The sequence below is a fragment of the Coloeus monedula genome, assembly GCF_965178545.1.
Source record: "Coloeus monedula genome assembly, chromosome: 17".
Classification (NCBI taxonomy): Eukaryota; Metazoa; Chordata; class Aves; order Passeriformes; family Corvidae; genus Coloeus; species Coloeus monedula.
The window spans coordinates 278,601-296,422 of NC_138797.1; the positions used below are offsets into that span (position 1 = coordinate 278,601).

The following is a 17,822-nucleotide window of genomic DNA, read 5'->3' on the forward strand; positions in this document are numbered from 1 at the left end:
TGTCCATGCTGACTGGCAGCAGATAATAATGCATATTGGAATATAAACACTCCTTTCTGAGGCACGTTAGTTTGTTGACATGCCTCTGTGTGTTTTTACTGGGCTTGAGAACTTTCAACCAGCCTTACTTAAGTGTAGCCAGCGACAGTCTTCCTTACTTTTTCATAAACCTGCCTGAAATGGAGTTCTTAAGATTGTTTAAAAGGAAATTGATTAAAAAGGAAAACTGCGTCCATCTGTGTCTTCAGCTTTGTAGCCTGTATTAATGGAAAGAGAGGAAGCACTATTGCTTATTGTGCAGGTTGGTTTGTTTGTTTGCTTTTAATATGAAGTTGGCACCAAAGAGCTTTCCTGATCTTGTTGCTGATGTTAAAATACTGGTTTCAAAATTGACTTACTTTTCTACTGCTTAAAATCAGCACTTCTTTCCCAAGGAAGTGGAGAACATCCTTTTGTTCCACAGTGTCATTGAGTCAGGAAACTATCTTCAGTGCCTCCGTGCTCCAGATGTAGAGCTGAGCATCTTTAGCCTAGACCTGTGCATCAGTGATGCAAAAACAGTGCTATTGGTAGGGTTTGAGTTAGGATTTTAGTTAGTTTTAAAAGCATGTGTTGGCATAGCAGGGGTTGTGAGTACACCAGGCTGGAATTGAGTCTTCCCTATACTGTAGTTTGCTAATGGCTTTTTTTGCTACGTGATCCCGTGTATTTGTATCAGTCACTTGCCTACGCTGCAGCTGTCATCTGTTGCTGTTACCAGGCTTGCAGAAATAGGCACTTACGTTTTTGTGTTTGTTTTTCCTGCTGTCCTTTCATCTCTAAGCTGTGAGACAAGTCTGCAAGCAGCCTTGAAGTGCACCCCTTTCTTTTCTTTAAAAAAAAAAAAAAAAGGGAGTCACATCCTTCTTACAGGGTGGGGTATGCACAGATGATGGGTCTGCTTAATGAATTATCTTAAATAAAGACATAATTTTTCATCAGTTCTAATGGCAGTATAATTTGGAAGATTTTCCTTTATTTGGCTGTCTTGAAGATATCCTCTTTATCAACAAGTAGGGTAGATTTGGCTCTGTCAAGGCAGGAAGCAATGAAATAATAATACAGAATGCCACGTCTAGGTGTCAGAACACTGTATAGTGACTGAGTGGAAACAATGACCTGTGGGATTTTTAGTGGTCGATGTTGCAGGTGCTGCAAATTATCTGTGAAAACTGTTTCTTAGCATTTTTTTTTAATGGGTGTTTTTACAGGTAGATTTCTTCTAGGAGTCAGAAGTCCCAAGTCCAGTTACTGCTGCAGGTACTGTAACCAGATAATTTTTGTGCTTTCTGACTTGCTCCTTCTATTTTCAGTCATAATATTTTTTTATCTGATAGCTAAAATTCATGTTGATGCTTGGTGATAAAAAAATCTTAGGTTTAGCATCCTGCTGTGAGTATATACTGTGCTGCTGGAACACCCAGAGCAACCTCAGAGCTGGGATATTGCAGCTGATGGTGAGGCACTGGGTGGTAATGTAGCCAAGCAACGGGGATCCCTCTCCTGGGATGCAGGCATTGACCAGAGGATCAGGAAGAGGACAAACTTTTAGCTTCTGGAGGCAGCTCCTGTCAAGCGTGAGGGAATGTTACTCTCAAGGATGATCTAATAGGTGCCCAAGCAGGTGGAACATCGTAGAGAAAGGTATCCACAGCCTGAGACAATTAGCTGTGCTGGGGATAATCTGTAGGGATTCAAATAACGAGCAGTCCTCCTATAAATCCAGATGAGGTCCTGTGTACATAAATGTTGAGCCCCAGTGCTTGCTTGACAAGTTGATTTGAAAGGGGTACTACTTTTCCCTGAGGTGAGCACACCGGAGAAATGTGGCAGCATTCTCAGGAGGTTAAAAAACCAAACTTAACTGGCAAACTTTAGCAGAGCAGGAATTTGGCAAAATTTGAAACAAAACGGTCAATCAGAATAAAGCACTTCATTTAGCAAACTTTACCCGTCCAACCTTAAATTACCCATATTCCAAGAAGAGGAAGTTAGGAGTGAAAAAGAGAGAAAACCAAGATGCAGCTCCTATCTTCAATCCCAGTGCAATCTCAGCTATCATAAAATCCAAGAACTATAGGGGTGTGACCACATGCATCTCAGAGCAGTGGGTTTTATCTGCTCTGGCCTCCTGTGGCTATGCCCCCCAGGTGGGGCTTCTGGTCATCCAGCCACTCTGGGGCTAGATTGAAGCTGCAAGCATGGGGTGTGGGGCATTGCTTGCGGTGTGCCAGTGCCTGACAGTCATTCTGGGCTGGACTAGAGGTTCCTGGGGGCAAGGGTATGGAATGGAGCAGTGCCCCTCCCACGTTCCACAGAACTTGCCCTGCCCCCTCCCCTGTAGTTGATTTGAGCCAGTAATTGTTTGCTCCAGTTTTTCACAACAATCCATGTGGCAGAAGTTTGTGCAGAGCACACCGTTGTTTTACACCAGTGCGTTGACATTTATGTCAATGAAATAAGGAGGACAAGAAGTGCTCCAGGTGACTACCTGACTCTGACAATATGAGATCATCTTTTTTCCTCCTGACTGACCTGTGCCTTGGCTGTGAACTGTCCAAGACTGTGGACAGACTTGAAAGACTCAAGCAGGTTGGAGAGGAAATGTTCCATAGTCCTATATGGCCAGTGCATGAGTGCAGTGGAGAGTGGAGACTGACTGAAGTATTGTGGCCTGAATGAAGTCACACCATCGCTGAGTGCTGCTGTGCCAGACGTGCTGGAACTTCAGTATGAACTGAAGTCCAGGTCAGCAAAGTGATGCCACCACTGACATTGCCAGTGTGTTTTTCTCCATTCCTTTAGCAGCAGAGTGCAGGCCACTGTTTGTGTTTACCTGGAGGGGCTTCCAGTACACCTGGAACTGACTGCTCCAGAGGTGGAAGTACAGTCCCACCATCTGCGATGGAGTGCTGCAGGCTGCACTGGAAAAGGGTGAGGCTCCAGAACACTTGCAGTACATTGATGACATCATTGTATGGGAGCAACACATCAGAGGAGGTTTTTGAGAGAGGGGAAAAAATAATCCAAATCCTGCTGAAGGCTGTTTTTGCCAAGATCAGGGACTTGCCCAGAAAATTCAGTTCCTAGGAATAAAATGCCAAAGATGGGTGTTGTGAGAGTCCAGTGGATGTGGTCATCAAAATAGTGTGTCCAGTCAGCAAAAAGGAAACACAGGCTTTCTTAGGTACTGTGGGTTTTTGGAGGATGCATATTCTGTAAGATAGTCAAGATTATAAGCCCTCTCTGTCATATGAGAACAACAATTGTCCTGAACAACAACAAGAAGTTTTGGACAAATTAAACAAAGGTTTTGTCTGTCAATGGGCCAGTCAGGACAGGGTAAGATGTGAAAAATGTGCTCTACATTGCAACTAGGAAGCATGGTCCTTCCTGGAGTCTCTGACAAAAAGTACCCGTGGAGACTTGAAGACAGCCCCTTGGGTTCTAGATTTGGTGATAAAGAGGATCTGAGGCCTGTTACACCCTTGTTGAAGAAGAGACCTTGGCAGCTTATGGAGGGGTTGGAGCTGCCTCAGAAGTGATTGACTGAAGCACAGCACTTTCTGGCACCCTGACTGCCGGTCGGACTGGATGTCCAAAGGAAATTCCCTTCCACACATCGTGCCACTGATGCTGCGTGGAGTAAGTGGATCGCTCTGACCGCACAGGGAGCTCAGCAGGAAACCCTAATCGCCCAGGGATCTTGGAAATCATCACAAAGTGGCGCGAAGGCAAAAATATCAGTACCATCAGAAGAGGAGGAGGAAAAGGTGTCGCCATGCTAGGGAGGCCCCACGATATAATCAGCTACCAGAAATAGAAAAGCGATGCTCTCTCTTCTCTGCTGATTCCTGTCATACTATAGGGACAAATTGAAGATGGAAAGCTGCCATGTGAGTTCTGCAGAACACAGTGAGTTGCAGAAGCTGTTGAAGGACAAGGTGGTCAGGTTGCAGAGCTGAAAGCTATCCAGTTGTCTTCAAATATTGCTGAATGAGAGAAATGGCCAATGTTCTACCTCTTCACTGACTCATGGGTGGTGGCAAATGCTCTGTGGGGGTGGCTGGACCAATGGAAAAAGACCAGTTGGCAGTGCAGAGGGAAACCCATCTGGGCTGCTGAAGTGTGGCAAGACATGGCTGCCTGGGTAGAGAAATTGACTGTAAAAGTGTGTCATGTAGATGCACATGTACCCAAGAGTTGGGCTACTGAAGAGCATTGCAGCAATGGACAGGTGGATCAGGCTGCCAAGGTTAAATTGCCTCAGGTGGATTATTTCTAGCTCAGTGGGCAGCTCATGACGCCTTGTCATCAGGAAAGAGTGGCAACATTACAGATGGGCTCATGACCACGGAGTGGACTTAGTCTGGGAGATGGTGTCCACGGTTATCCATGACTGTGAAATGTGTACTGCAGTCAAGCAGGGCCAGGTGGGTAAAGCCCCTGTGGTGTGGGGGGTGATGGTCAAAATACAAATATGAGGAGGCCTGCCGTATTGATTACATCACATTCTTGCAGACCCGCCAAGGCAAGTGTTACCTGTTGACAGTGGTGGAAGGTACCACTGGATGGTTGGAGACCTACCCCATGCCTCACGGCACTGCCCAGAACACCATCTGGGCCTTGAAAAGCAAGTCCTGTGGCAACATGGCACTCCAGAAAGAATTGAGTTGGACAACTGAATCGTAGACATCTGGGCCACAGAGTACGGGATTGAGTGGGTGTATCATATTCCTTTATAGACCAGCCTCTGGGAAAACTTGAACAGCATGATGATCTGTTAACAACCATACTGAAAGCAATGGGTGGGGAACCTTCAAACATTGAAATCTACATGTAGCAAAAGCCACTTGGTTAGTTAACGCTTGAGGCTCCACCAATCAAGCTGGCTCTTCCCAATCAAATCTTCCACATTCTGTAGAAAGGGATAAAGTCCCCATGAGGGCTGGAATATGAGGAATACATTAGGGAAGACAATTTTGTTAGTCCTACCTCAGACAAAGACAAGCCCATCTTGTGGGATTGTTTTTGCTCAAGGACCTGGGTGCACTTAGGTAATGCAGAGGGACAGGCAAACATGATGTGTACCTCAAAGGGATTTGATTGTGGGGTGAGAAGAGTCTGTAATGTTGAATTGTATAATACGGGTTGCTGAATGACAATGCCACTGTGTGCCATAACTACCCTGGACAAGGTGTATAGACTGCTCCAGATATACCAGTCATAAAATCCTGATGCAGTTTGCAACCAGCCCTCCTGCCCTAGAACATACAGGATGGACGGAACCTACAGTCTTGGGCTAAATAAACTCAACAGACATCTTGGAGGGACAGCCATTGACAACGGAAATGATACCTGTGCTTGTGTAGATATCCATGTCTATATATATATGTGTGTATAGTGGGAAAGGGGTTAGGATTTGGGCATGATGTACGTGGTATAGAATAAGGGATGGATAATGTCCTGGTTCCAGCCAGGACAAGGTTAATTTTTGTAGTAACCAGAAGAGGGTGTGGCTAGAATTTGATGTGGATTTGCAGAGGGAGTGTCTGTAAGGGTCTCTTAAGTGTCTCTCTAGTTTGGATTACAGCAGCCTGCTGACCTGTACTGAAATTCTGCGCTACCTCACATCATTTTCTGGGAATGGGGGAAGGGGTCCTTTCCAGGTCAGGTGGCATGGCTGTGGTTGGGTTGTGTCAGCCTCTGCAGTGAGCATTCACGTGTGAACTGCTTGCCTCTTCTGTACACTTCTGTTCTTAATACCATTGCTATTACAGTTCATTTTCTTCCCTCATTGCTGTTTTCAGTAAATTGTTCTATCAACCAGTGATCTTTACCTTCTGTGCCTCCAGTTCCCCTTTCAGTGGGAGCACTTGATGGAAGAATATCATTCCTAAACCACAACAGGTTCTATGCAGTTCAGGTAGAAACAATGAAAATGTCATTGGAGTTCTCAATCTGCAGCCTAAATTGGGCTTCTGAAAACAATTCAGATGGCTATCTTTGCCACTCCTGCAGTGTGAGGAAGCCTGCGTGTATTGACAGGAATTGGATGTGTGGATGAAGAAACCATTTTGGAGAAACTCTTTTAGATCATTTTTGTATGAGCAGAACACAGCTCCTTCTGCCTTGTGGTGAATGTTGATTATCCAGTTGAGGATGTCTTCATTGACAGGAGAGGACTGCTTAGTTAATGCATAGTTATTTAATACTGCAGTACCTGTTGCACCAAAGTAGGAGTAATGATAAAGTTACTAGTGACTTTTAATTGACAACAGATAAATACATGATGGAGAAATCTGATGTGGATATGCAGAGGGAGTATGTGTGTATTGTAAGGGTCTCTTAAGTGTCTGTAATTTGGATCACAGCAGCCTGCTGACCTGTACTGAAATATTTTCAGATGAAATTTTTGTTCTAGAGGTGTTACTCTATCATTGGGATACTGTTGACTGTAGAGAGGATATTTTTTTTGAGCTCTGAAGTAGTTTTAGTCTCAGAATTCACATGATTTTTATTTTTCCTTTCCTGTAGATACACAACACTGTTTGGAATGTTTACAGCAACATAAACAACTTCCTTGGTGAGTATAAGCATGGGTCCTTGTTTTTGTTAATTGTAGCTTTTCTTTAAGCTTTTGAAATTTTGCTTTAAAATTCAGGTTTTTCTTAAATACTATCCACAGCACCTTTGCAAGACTTATCTGCATTAAATTCTTACATTCTTGAAGACTGCCATTTTTCCTTCAACTGAAAATACGCAGTCTCATTAAAGTAGGTTTTCGTTAATGTTGCTTTTTTTAGGAAAAACCTGATTTATTTTATGTGACTTAAACCTTTTTCCAAATTCATTTTCTTTATCAGTGTTTAGGTGCTTATTTTTTATCTTTAGTGTGTTACAGGAAAAGAGAGGGGAAACCAGAACAGCTAAATGGGACATGATCAAATGACTGAAAAGAATTATTTTCAGTAATAAGTATTTATTTCTTTAATTGCACTTGGTAATTCAAAGAGATTTCATTATAGAAAAATATTTTTTTGTTCATTCGAATTGCTTATATTTATAGTTTCTGCTTCCATGTTGGTCTATCCCAGTCTTAGCACCAGTTTAAACTGACAGCACAGTTACATGAGATGTTGCTGAGAGGTTGAAAATGACGTTCTCCAGGCCCCGTAATCTCAGGGAGAGAGTGAGGATCTTGTTCAGAGGAGGCTCACTCATGTAACACATTTTCAGTTCTGTCACTGAGTATTTTGGGAAAGTCTTGGTTCTGCCTGAGTAGAAGAGCAAATGTAGATGTTTACTGGTGTCAGTTCTCTTAATCTACTTGTATAAACTAGAGGAAAAGTAGGAGACTGAAATCAAGTACTCAGTCTTACAGTTTTAGGGAATGTCAGTGGTGAGGAATTAGCTGTTCGATGCTGTTGTTACAGAGATGTTAAGTATCAATTCAGGATCCAGTTTCTGTGTTGTGTGGCTCAGAGTTCGACTGTGTAGTTGTTAGTTGAATCTGGGAACCTTTTAGAGCAAGTAGGTGCTGGTGAATATCTAGTTGAGGATGCTACATCATGCAAGTAAGAACTGCGTGTATAGTCCAGTGTCTTGTTTGATATGTGTCTTTCGGAGAGAAGAAGGGGGGTGATGTGGTATTCCTTGAAATTTATTGCAGTGTCAGAGGGTCTTTCTGTCCAGTTTAAATCTTTCATGTTCCTGCTCCTATTATTAAAAAAAAGATTTCAAACCCAAAAACTTGCATGAAGATCATAGCATTGTGGTTTGAAATACTGGTGTGAAGGACATCATCTGAAACTTACAGCCATATCCAAAACCAGTCATTTACCTGTGAAACGGTACACAAAAACAACATGAGGCAGGAGCAGAAATCCTTGGATGAACAGGAGCTGTTCTTGGGTTAACATGCTTAGTAGGTATAGGGGTTTTATATCTGTTTTTGTGTGTAGGGTAAAACACAGTAAGGCATACTTCATGGTAGCACTGCTGCTGTGGTCAAAACTTGCTAGGCAGAGGGTCTTTTGTCTGCAGGCAATAAAAGTCAGTTTTAATCAGCTTCCCATGTCAGTGCCAATACAATTTTTAAGTGGTGCTTGTGAGACTTCCACTTAGTCTTCATAAGATGCCATTAGGATTGTATAGTATAAATGGTGTCTGTAAATACTGCTTTGCAGTCTGATATCATACCTTTTCTCATCTGCAGGTGTGTGGTTTCAGCACAGCATGGCTGTGGTCATCCACTTGCAAGGTGTTCCGATTGCGGTGGGGACCATGGACTTCTCTGGACTGACCATTCCCGATGGGGGCGTGCAAATTGTAGGGGGTGAACTGGGTGAGGCTTTCATTGTTTTACCACTGACGGAGATGTGAGGCTGGTGACATGGGTGCAGATGATAAAAGTAAAAGGTCAAAACTAACTGTTGCAGAGTAAACAAAACCAAACTGATGTGCAAATGTGAATGGACTTAGTCCTTGGCAGTTTTATATGTAGATGTGCCAGCAGATTTGGAACAGTGGTGCTGGAGAGGATGGCAGAGTCAGTCTTAGCTTTAGGCTTTGTGGAATCAACTGTAAATGTGCTTTGTCCTAGAAGGAAACAAAACAAGCTTATGTTGCTTGTGTAGGAGTGGCAGTGCTGCCTGCAGTACCCCAGGTCAGTAACATCTGTGGTGCGTCTCCAGGGAACACAAGACAATCTCTGGCTAGTTGCTTTTACTTCCTTGTTTTCCCAGTGCTTTTTATTACCTGTCCTACCCTGTAGTCCTCCTGAATCACCACAAAGGTACTGAGTGCCTCTGAGGAATTGGGACAGCAAGCTTCCCATCCAGAATAAAACACAAATTTTAAGTGCAAAGTAGTATTACGTTTATGCAAACTGACAAAGTTGACTCTGCTCCTTTACCGGTTCAGAGAACTATGGGGTTTTTTTCCATGGCGTTCCTCTTTTTTTTCTTTATTGTATCCTTGTGGCAGAGGGAGGGAAGTACCTGGGTTTGGCATGGATGCACAAAAGAATGAAGGAAATAGGTTGAATTGTGGCAGTGAATTGCATTTCTTCTGATTTGCTTATGAAGCAGCACTGAGACAGTATGAAGTTTGAAAGTGGGGCTGATTTCAAGGAAGGGGTTTTGGTGTGACGCTTTGTAGAGGAATGGTTTTAATCACTCTGTCAGGGTTTGGAAAATAGTTTTTGTCAGGGTGGGTGTGGTTTGGAAAAGGCTGCAGTGATTTTGCAGTTTCCACAGAGGAAATGGTAGAGGCTGTTATTAGTGAAAGTTTGCCATGACTGGGTTTCCTCTGTCTGATAATGTGAAACAGATTTTCAGTTTCAAGAGGAGCCCACTTCTGTTGGAACTTGGTGTTATGCCAGGTTTGGGGCTCAGCACTAACAGAGCCTAAACTGGAGAGAGTAAGAACAGCTACGGGTGAAGGTGTACAGGATCTGCACTGTTAGCAGAGCAGAAAGCTTGTTTTAGAAGTCAAAAATCATGATCCCTGAAGGGATCAGTATTAATGTATTTTCCTCTGCATTACCCTGAGATAAGTGTACTTTCCTCACTGATATCTGTGTCTGAATAGTTGAATAGTCTTTAAAAGTTAAATTACCTTATGATGACTGATGGAAAAGACTCTCCCTTTTAAATAACACGTTTTCTTTCAATAATATAGATTTAGAAACATTTTCTTTTGGAAGCAGTGACTTGTCTAAATCCTGAAGTATTTGTTCTTGAAACAGATCTGATCTTCATAGAGAAGTAAGAGGTTTTGGAGAAAAGCCATACAGCTCTTGGGGTAGGCCTAGTCTCCTTGTTTTAATCATGGTCTTGAATACATGGGATAAATGTATTCTCAGAGTTACCAGAGTGGAAATCCTGTCTGTGTCTCGATTTCAGAACAGAGTTAGTACAAATTGATTTTCTGCTGAAGAAAATTTTAGAAGAGGTGTTCTGGCAAGGTGTTCTTATTTCCAGGTTGTAGCTATGACTGACTGACTGATCAATCTAGGGTCGTTCTGTTAACAAGCTGTTTTAATGTAGTTCAAGGTTTTTAAGCAATCTTTGCAGGAGAGGACAGAGGCTGAAACATAAAATCTTGCAGTAGGCAAGCCCCTGTGTTCAGTGCTTGCTTTCTGAGAAATGAAGTTCTCTGTATGGACACGGTCATGCCGGTGAAGCGTATTTTGGCACTGCCTCTTGGCCTAGTTTGTGCAGAGCTATGTCATGGTTCTCAGTAAAGGCTGTGTCTCACAGTTTCAGTCTTGCTCTAAGGCTGGGTGTTTCAGGGTAAAATGGTTGAGACCCTCTACTGAGTAATTTATCTCATGTAATGTTCTGCCCAGTATGCATCTGCTTGAGGTAGCTGTTCCTGAAATTGGCTGCAAATGGAAAAGCCAGCCTGCTTTCACAGTCTGAGGAAACAGGACTGCTGGGTCATAGTGCAAGCCAGGGGCAGGCTGTGAGAGAGAACCCAAAGCAGCCCAAGGTTGGTAACTTGGGAGGGGAGAGAAAGGAAGATTTGAGAGGAGGGGCCAATGATACGAATTTTTGCTCATAACATTTCTTCCTCTCTTTCAACTTTGTGACCTGCTGCCTTCTGACAAGCTTGGCCAAGCTAGTGAAGTGTAGTATGTGTGTGCTTTGACTAATGTTGGTGTTAGCTGACTAGCTGTGTTCAGATTTTCATGGAATCTGCTGCCTCTGTAACTGATTAAATGGCTTTGGCTGTTTTCTTCAGATTTCCTTTTAGTTGTGATACTCATATTCCCTAAAATGTTTGACTGAAACTATAGTAAGACCTTCCTCACCAAAACTGACGTGTTTATAGAAGCCCTATTGCGTGCGGTCCTGTTACTGAAGTTGGGAGATGTAGATGTTCCTCTCCAGCCCCATGTAGGTGAGCTGAGATGAATCCCTTGTATCCAGATGGCAGCTCTTTCTGAGGAGAACCACTTCGGGAAGCTGCAGTAATGTACTGACACTCTGGGGGAGTGTTGTTGGCTTTGCATGTCCCTCCTTAGTGAAAAGGAAAAATAAGCGTACTAGGGAAAGAATCACCTTACAGATGTTTCTTCTACAAGTGATAAAGCAAAATGTGTGTCTGCTCCACATTTGGAGGCATGAAATTCCATTGCTAGTATGAGAAAGTATTTTAGTGATGTAAATCTGCAAAGAAAATAGTGGATATTTGAGGTGTGGGTGGATAAACCTCTTAAAATGTAGCTTTGTACTTGCTGCCTTTTTAAAAAAATTTCTACGATGTGATGCAACATAAACTGTAAAATCCCAACCATCTTAAGTTTTTCTTAATTTCCTTTCCAAATTAAAAGTTATGGAGTCCTGCCCCAACCATTAGAAGAGTGGGCTAATTCAGATCCATGCTGTGTGAACTCAGTCTGTTATTAGATACTACTCTAGGAAATTAATTTTTTTCAGTTCCTGGGTGGCTAGAATACTTTATCTTTTGGTGTGAATCAAATTTACAGGCAACAGTATTTTTTCCCCCATAACCCTTGCAGGCTGCTTTAACAGAGGTGAGGATCAGTCTAAAAGCACTGCTATAGAGGAAGGCAGCAGGTGAGCTTTTGGTAGGGAAGTTTCTTTGCAGTGTGGTGGTTGAATGGAGGTGGTTGGGCTGCCTCTGTGCCCAGCCCTTGGCAAATGGCCTGGCTTAAGAAGTGTGGTGAAGGAATAGCTTTTCCTTGTCGTAGAAGCTTTATGACTTGCCTAAAGATCTTTGATTTCGGAACTACACTTGAATTTAGAGTAGTTCTTCACAACGTTAATCCTTTTGTAGATGCAGCTCAGTTGATACCGTTGCTGTTTATGCCTTATGTGAACCAAAAGGCTGGTGCTTACTTCTGTGCATGTGTCCTTGTTCTTGTAGAAGGATTTTTATTTTAACTCGAATCAATTTTGTCCATCTGTAATTGAATCTTCAAGATACAGCCTTACTATAAGGACAATGATACTGAATAAAACTTACTTGTGTTTTTGGATCTTGTGAGCTTGAACACTACAGGAATGGATCATAATTTGTATCTTACAAGTTGTGGGAAACAACTGGCAAAAAAATCAGGAAAAATAGTTTTTGACCAGGCTTTTTCACTATGGGTACTTTGAGAGAAACTACTTCAGCAAGATTTCTTAAACTTTTATATTATATATTGAAAACAAATCTTAATGAAGACTATTTTTATTTTCTGGTTAAAATGGTGGAGAAGTTGGACAAAAGCAATGCAAATATGCAAACAGTATAGAGAGTCTTCTAAAATTGGTTTAAAACAACTACATCTTTCTAATGTCTTTGAACTTTATTGCGCTTGTAATGATGAGGTGACAGTGTTCTAGAGTGTTTCACGAATGTGGTAGCTGTTGAAAGATTGTTATTGTGTTTGTTTTGCTCACTTCCTGTTTACTGGATTCCTTGTTTTCATCAAAACCGGGAGGGGGGAGAAAATATTATGAAACTTCTGTCTCAGTTGTGAATAAACATTGGGTTGCATGGTTCTTAATTGACCTGGAACTTGGACCAATGGACAGAGACTGAGCTTCACTCTTTCATGGTCCAGTAGCTGCCATTTTGAACACGCATTTGGAATGATTCTGTACACTGTCACTTGAGAACCCTTGTTTAAAAGATAATTGCCCCCTTTCTGCAAACCAAAATTACAGCAGTCCCTTAACATCTGGCTTCTGGGTATATAGTGCATAAGCTTATGTTGTGTATATCTTGATTAGTGATTGATATTTAATTGCATTTTTCAGGGGAATAAAATCAGCAGTGTTGATATTACAAAATGACAAAACATCCTCCGAATAGAAGAGGGATCAACTTTGAGGTGGGAGCCCAGTTGGAAGCCCGTGACAGATTAAAAAACTGGTATATTTTTAAAACCATTCATATTATATTAATTTTAAGTCTTTAATATCTTAAACATTTTGTATTGGTACAATATTTAGAGTCGTAGTCGTTGGTTTGTAGGAAAGTAATTAATTTATAAAAGTTTATATACCAGTGATGGAAATGGGCGATAGATGCTGATATGTTGTGCTGGCCCGTGAGAAGTGTACTGGTGTTGTGCCTGGGAATAGGACTGCTCCTAAATCTAGTTTGACTTCAGGCTCTCATTCTCCTGAATTCACCCTTTAAGTTCTGTGCTATACTTAATACTGCAGAGCAGATATTACGGAAGAATAAATTCTTTGCAGTACAGAATATCCTTGCTGCTTCCTTTCCCAGTGCTGTTGTGAATTCATAGGCTTTAAAATCTGATGGAATCTGTTAGGCCTGTGTTCATATGAGGTGGTCAGCTTTAGAATTAAAGAACTGTGTGGGGAAACATTCCATGCTAACAAGTCTGGTCTGGTGCCTGTCTTGGAGCCCTCAGGGGTGAGGAAGAATACTTTCCTTCACTAACCACTGCAGTAGGAGGAGGGAAAAGAGCCTAAAAATTACTTGGGCTAACTTCGAACTTTCTAACTCTGTTCGTTTCAGATAGTCAGCTCAAAACTTAGCATTTAATAATTACCAGTGAATGAGAGATAAAATGAAAATTGCCAAAGACTTCTTCAATACAGGAATTAATTTGGTTTTGTTAGCTCCTGTAGATAACGTCTCTTTCCAGAAATCAGCTATAGTTGATTTTTATTAAGAAGTTTGTGTGGGTTAGATATGATTGTACTTAAAGCTCTGGAACCAGCCAACAGGTGAAGTGTGCAAAGTCAGTACTGAAAACCATATGGACATCTCAGAAGGATGGAGCACTGTCTTAGACACAGGGGATTTATTCCAAAACATCTCGGTTGCATGCAGGGCATGTACTCTCCAGGTACAAGGGCATTGGAATTGTGAAAACGAGAAAACATAGCTCTTTCCATAAAGAAGGTAAAGTATGAACATGAAATCCTGTTTACACTTTAATTTGGCTTACCTGTGTAACCAAGAGTTGTGTAGGTAAGCACCTGCCTGCATCTTTGGTATTCTTGAGTTTTGTTAGTACAGCAAAAAATTAGTCAGGCTTACAAAAATAAGATCTCTTAGCCTGTCTGTAGTGTAGGCTTTTTAAAGATGCAGTTTGGTGTAGCTGCTGTTTGAGTAAGGCTAATAACTTGTGTCCATGACGGTTATCCTTCTGGCATGTTTGCTCAACAACAGTGTCTGAGTACATAGCTCTTGCATGGGAAAATTACGTGGGGGAGGACTTCAACAACCTGCTCTACTTTCTGCATATCCCCTGGCTTAAATTTGAATTTTGGATATGCTATTTGTTCCACGTTCTTTGATTTTTGGAAACACTTTATCTTAAATGACTCCTACACACAGTGCATTGCAACTCCGATCTCACAGCTAGGTTATGAACTTTCCAGTTCTGAAATCTTTTGTTTACTTGCTAAGCTTTGAACCCTGGATTGTGTGCATTTCCATTTTCACGGTTTCTGAATGAAAATTTTTAAGAGCTGGGGACTATCAGTGCTGACAAAACTCATTGGCAGTGGATTTGTAGAGGACAGCAGACTGTGTTTTTTTTTCTCTGCTGCTTTCATCTGCCCCCGTGCGACCAGGACTGCTCCATGGTGCGGTTACAGTGCGCTCCTGTGGGGGCACAGGATTTTCTGTTTGCTGACACTTGCTTTTACCAGTGCTAGACCTTTGGAGGTCCAAGCTTTTCTTGTGTGTACTTTCGTTGCCGTGTTGTCAGTAAAACAGTCACAAGTCTCCTGTTTGGTTAAAGTGCTGGCTTTGATTTCTGTTCTCCGTACCAAATACATCAGTCAATTCATAGGCCGCTATTGCCACTCCATTGGCAGTGATACTTTGGAAAAATTTCATGTCAAGGTGCCATATACCTCTCTTTCATGGCAATGGCTTGTGCCCCAAATTGCTGGTTAAGAACTTCCCCGGGGTGTTTGGATGTGTTGTCACCGTAGTGAAGAAAAAACTTTGTATGTAGTCAATGTGGAGCCTGCTCCTTGCCAACGTGCAAAGTGAATTTTGCATCTTTAGAGCTCGTACCAGAGGTTGCTTTGTTGTATTTGGAATCATAGCGTATCAGAAGTGCACTGCACTTCCTGGTGCAGTTGTCTGTCATATGCTATATTTGAACTCCAGGGAGTACAGTGAGTACTTTTAGTGCTTGGCTTATGTTCTTAGGGCTTGGGTTGTTGCATCAAAACTGTCATGAAAGATTTGTGTCTGTTGACCTCGGGTCACTGTAGGGAGAGAACATCTCTGCATGCTGAAAGGTCTCTTAGTGCTGGAGTTCAGAGGGGGAAGGACAGGGACTGCTACAGTAGGGCAGCCCTGAATGGAGGGATCCCAGACAGGTTGCTGTAGCCATGGACTTGGGCACACTGTCCCAGCTGAACTGATTTCCTGAAACCTTTTGCATTGGATCATTAAAACTGATTGAGTGTTGGCTAGCTGCATCCTCTTTTACTGAGAAGAGGATGACTGCACTGGATGCCTGCAATAGGCAAATGATGTTACCTTTTGTTACCTTGTTGTAATGACACCTCCAAGTTTTTCTGTCTGTTGTCTGAGTAAAATGGATGTGAAGGGACTTCCAATTCTGGTTAGAGCTCTTGAGTAGTACTGAGAGTATGATACTACCATGTTACAATTCAGATTGTCAGTCCCGGGAGTTCAGTTGTTCATGCTGTCAGGAATTGGTCTAAGTACTGAAAAGATGAACCACTACAGCTGTTGTCCTTCATGGTGCTAGTTCTCCTGGATGCTTCCTTTCCTCTCTGCATTGCTTTGACTGCGCTAAGCTTGTCCCTTCCCAGTTCCAAGGGAGTGGGGGTTTATAGCAATTCTGTTTTGGTATGTAGGAAAGGAGAAGGGAGACAGACTAGTCCAGAGAATTCCCACATATTTACCTTTTCCCAGAAGAGGATAGTTCTACATTTGTCTACCATAAACCCATTTTCATGCTGTTTGCTGTGCTTTGACCGCTGTAGTCTGAAGTTGCCAGTCATTGCTAACCATAGTCTATTCAGAATTACACTCTTGGAGTTTTCATTGTCACTTAGGTTCTTAGAAAACTAATGCCAGCAGTTTGGGCATCTTAAAGGTTTTCCCTTACAGTGTAGCCAGGTCATAAGTCCTTGAAAGGTATGAGCTCATCATTCCTTTCAAATTAAACTGGAAAACTACTTGTTTTGCACTCCCTGTCTGTTGCAAGAAGTTGTCTCTGATTTAGAAGTGTTTTAGATAAATATTTAAATCGGTACCATTTGGTGTTTTCTTACTCAGGATCAGTTAGCTGCCTTGAATACCCATTGAGTCAGCTGAATACTTCGTTTGTGGTTTGGGGGAGGATGTGTTGGGCCACCCTGGACATATCTTAGTTGTACTCTGGGGCCTTAGCCAGGCTTCAGCTATTGGCCTTTCACTTTGTGTATTCTCTCATAGTATGCTTTTTTGATAAACAAGTCTGAATTTCTTTCAGTTACCTTTACCCCTTGGTATGTTCACAGGCTTTTTGGAGGATGTGTATGGATAATACTCTATTACTCTTCTGTGTAGATCTGTGAGCACTTGTGCCTCCTGATGTGGTGTGCTTGCCCAGTTCTACAAAAGGCTACAGATGTGAGAGGAAGGAAGCTTGATCTGTCAGTGTGTGCTGCTCAGGGCTGTTGAGAACCTTTGAACCTTTCTGCTTTGTTTTGGAGCTGCCAGTGCTCTCCTCTGAAAGGAAGGTGGTGTTGAGGAGAAGGGGTTGTCAGAGATCATGGGTAGATCTAGCACAACTGCTCATAGGTTTATAGTGCTCCAGTCAAGAGCACTGAGTGTATGTTTACTGATGTTCATTGCTTCAAAAAGAGAAGATGCTGAGGCTTTTCAGCACATTCTCCAAGAACTGGCAGGGAGCTCTAGCTCAACCACACTTAGTCAGGTAGACTGAAATTTGGTCTCATTGTCAGATATGTTTTTCTTGATGATCTTGACTCATGTCAGTGAAGTGGGATAGGTGCAGATGGCACTGATGTGTGATTCTGGGATGACAGTTCCGGTGGAGAAAGTTCCTCCTTTTGCTGGATATGAAGCAGGGAGAAGTCTTGCATCATTGAGTTACTTGACTCTTGTAACTTGGGCTTGTCTCATCTCAGTGGTAGAAAAGTAGACTGTGTTTCCCAGAGGTGGTTATCTGCTTGGACAGGATTATTAGCTTGATACTGAGTCAGCACTCTGTCCTTTTTATCAGCTTCCCTCTTCATCTTTGAAAATCTAGACAAGTCCTAGGCGTACTGCAGTCCCAATGGCAAGAGCACCCTTCTGGCTGCTCTCTTGTTGAGAGGATCTAGGATTTCTTACCTGTTTCTGCTGCACTCAGACTGTAGGGAATGGGATGCTGATTTTTGTCATTACCTGTACTTAGTGATATCAAAAAATAATCTGTGTTTAGTAGAACTAGGTTGTGACTGTGACTATTGCCCCCTCATGAACTTGTGGAGGACAGTACTTGAGTTACCTAAATATAAAGTATCTTGACTGTCACAGGAAGGAAGGTTCTTTTTTTTTTCCAAGGAGCTGGTAACCAGTTAGAGATGTCCCTGCCATAAGTATCTTCCATTTGAGTTCCTCTCCTCCACAGCCTTTGCTGCATGCATTTTCGTAATACATTGGGATGAACTAATGGCATAGCTTGAGATGTGTGACAGTGAGTGTTAAGTAGGCCCTTAGTCTGTGGTTGCAGTGTAAGTCTCCAGCAAGGCCTGTTTGAAGCTCTTTGTGAAGTCATGACTGGACATGTCTTACATCTGGAG

General features: G+C 42.3%; 1 protein-coding gene across 3 annotated transcripts in view; it reads left to right on the forward strand.

Annotated features, from left to right (window-relative positions):
• The window catches only part of PHF20 (PHD finger protein 20), a 69,771-nt gene that overhangs the window by 2,491 nt on the left and 49,458 nt on the right, over positions 1-17,822 (forward strand). For 2 of the 3 annotated variants that reach the window (XM_082292613.1, XM_082292615.1), the window contains exons 3-6: positions 1,251-1,299; positions 6,577-6,625; positions 8,258-8,386; positions 12,819-12,933. In XM_082292613.1, the coding sequence (XP_082148739.1) occupies positions 12,851-12,933 (83 nt within the window). In that variant the 5' untranslated portion in view covers positions 1,251-1,299; positions 6,577-6,625; positions 8,258-8,386; positions 12,819-12,850. The remainder of the gene's footprint in view (positions 1-1,250; positions 1,300-6,576; positions 6,626-8,257; positions 8,387-12,818; positions 12,934-17,822) is intronic. The other variant, XM_082292614.1, reaches the window with a different exon arrangement.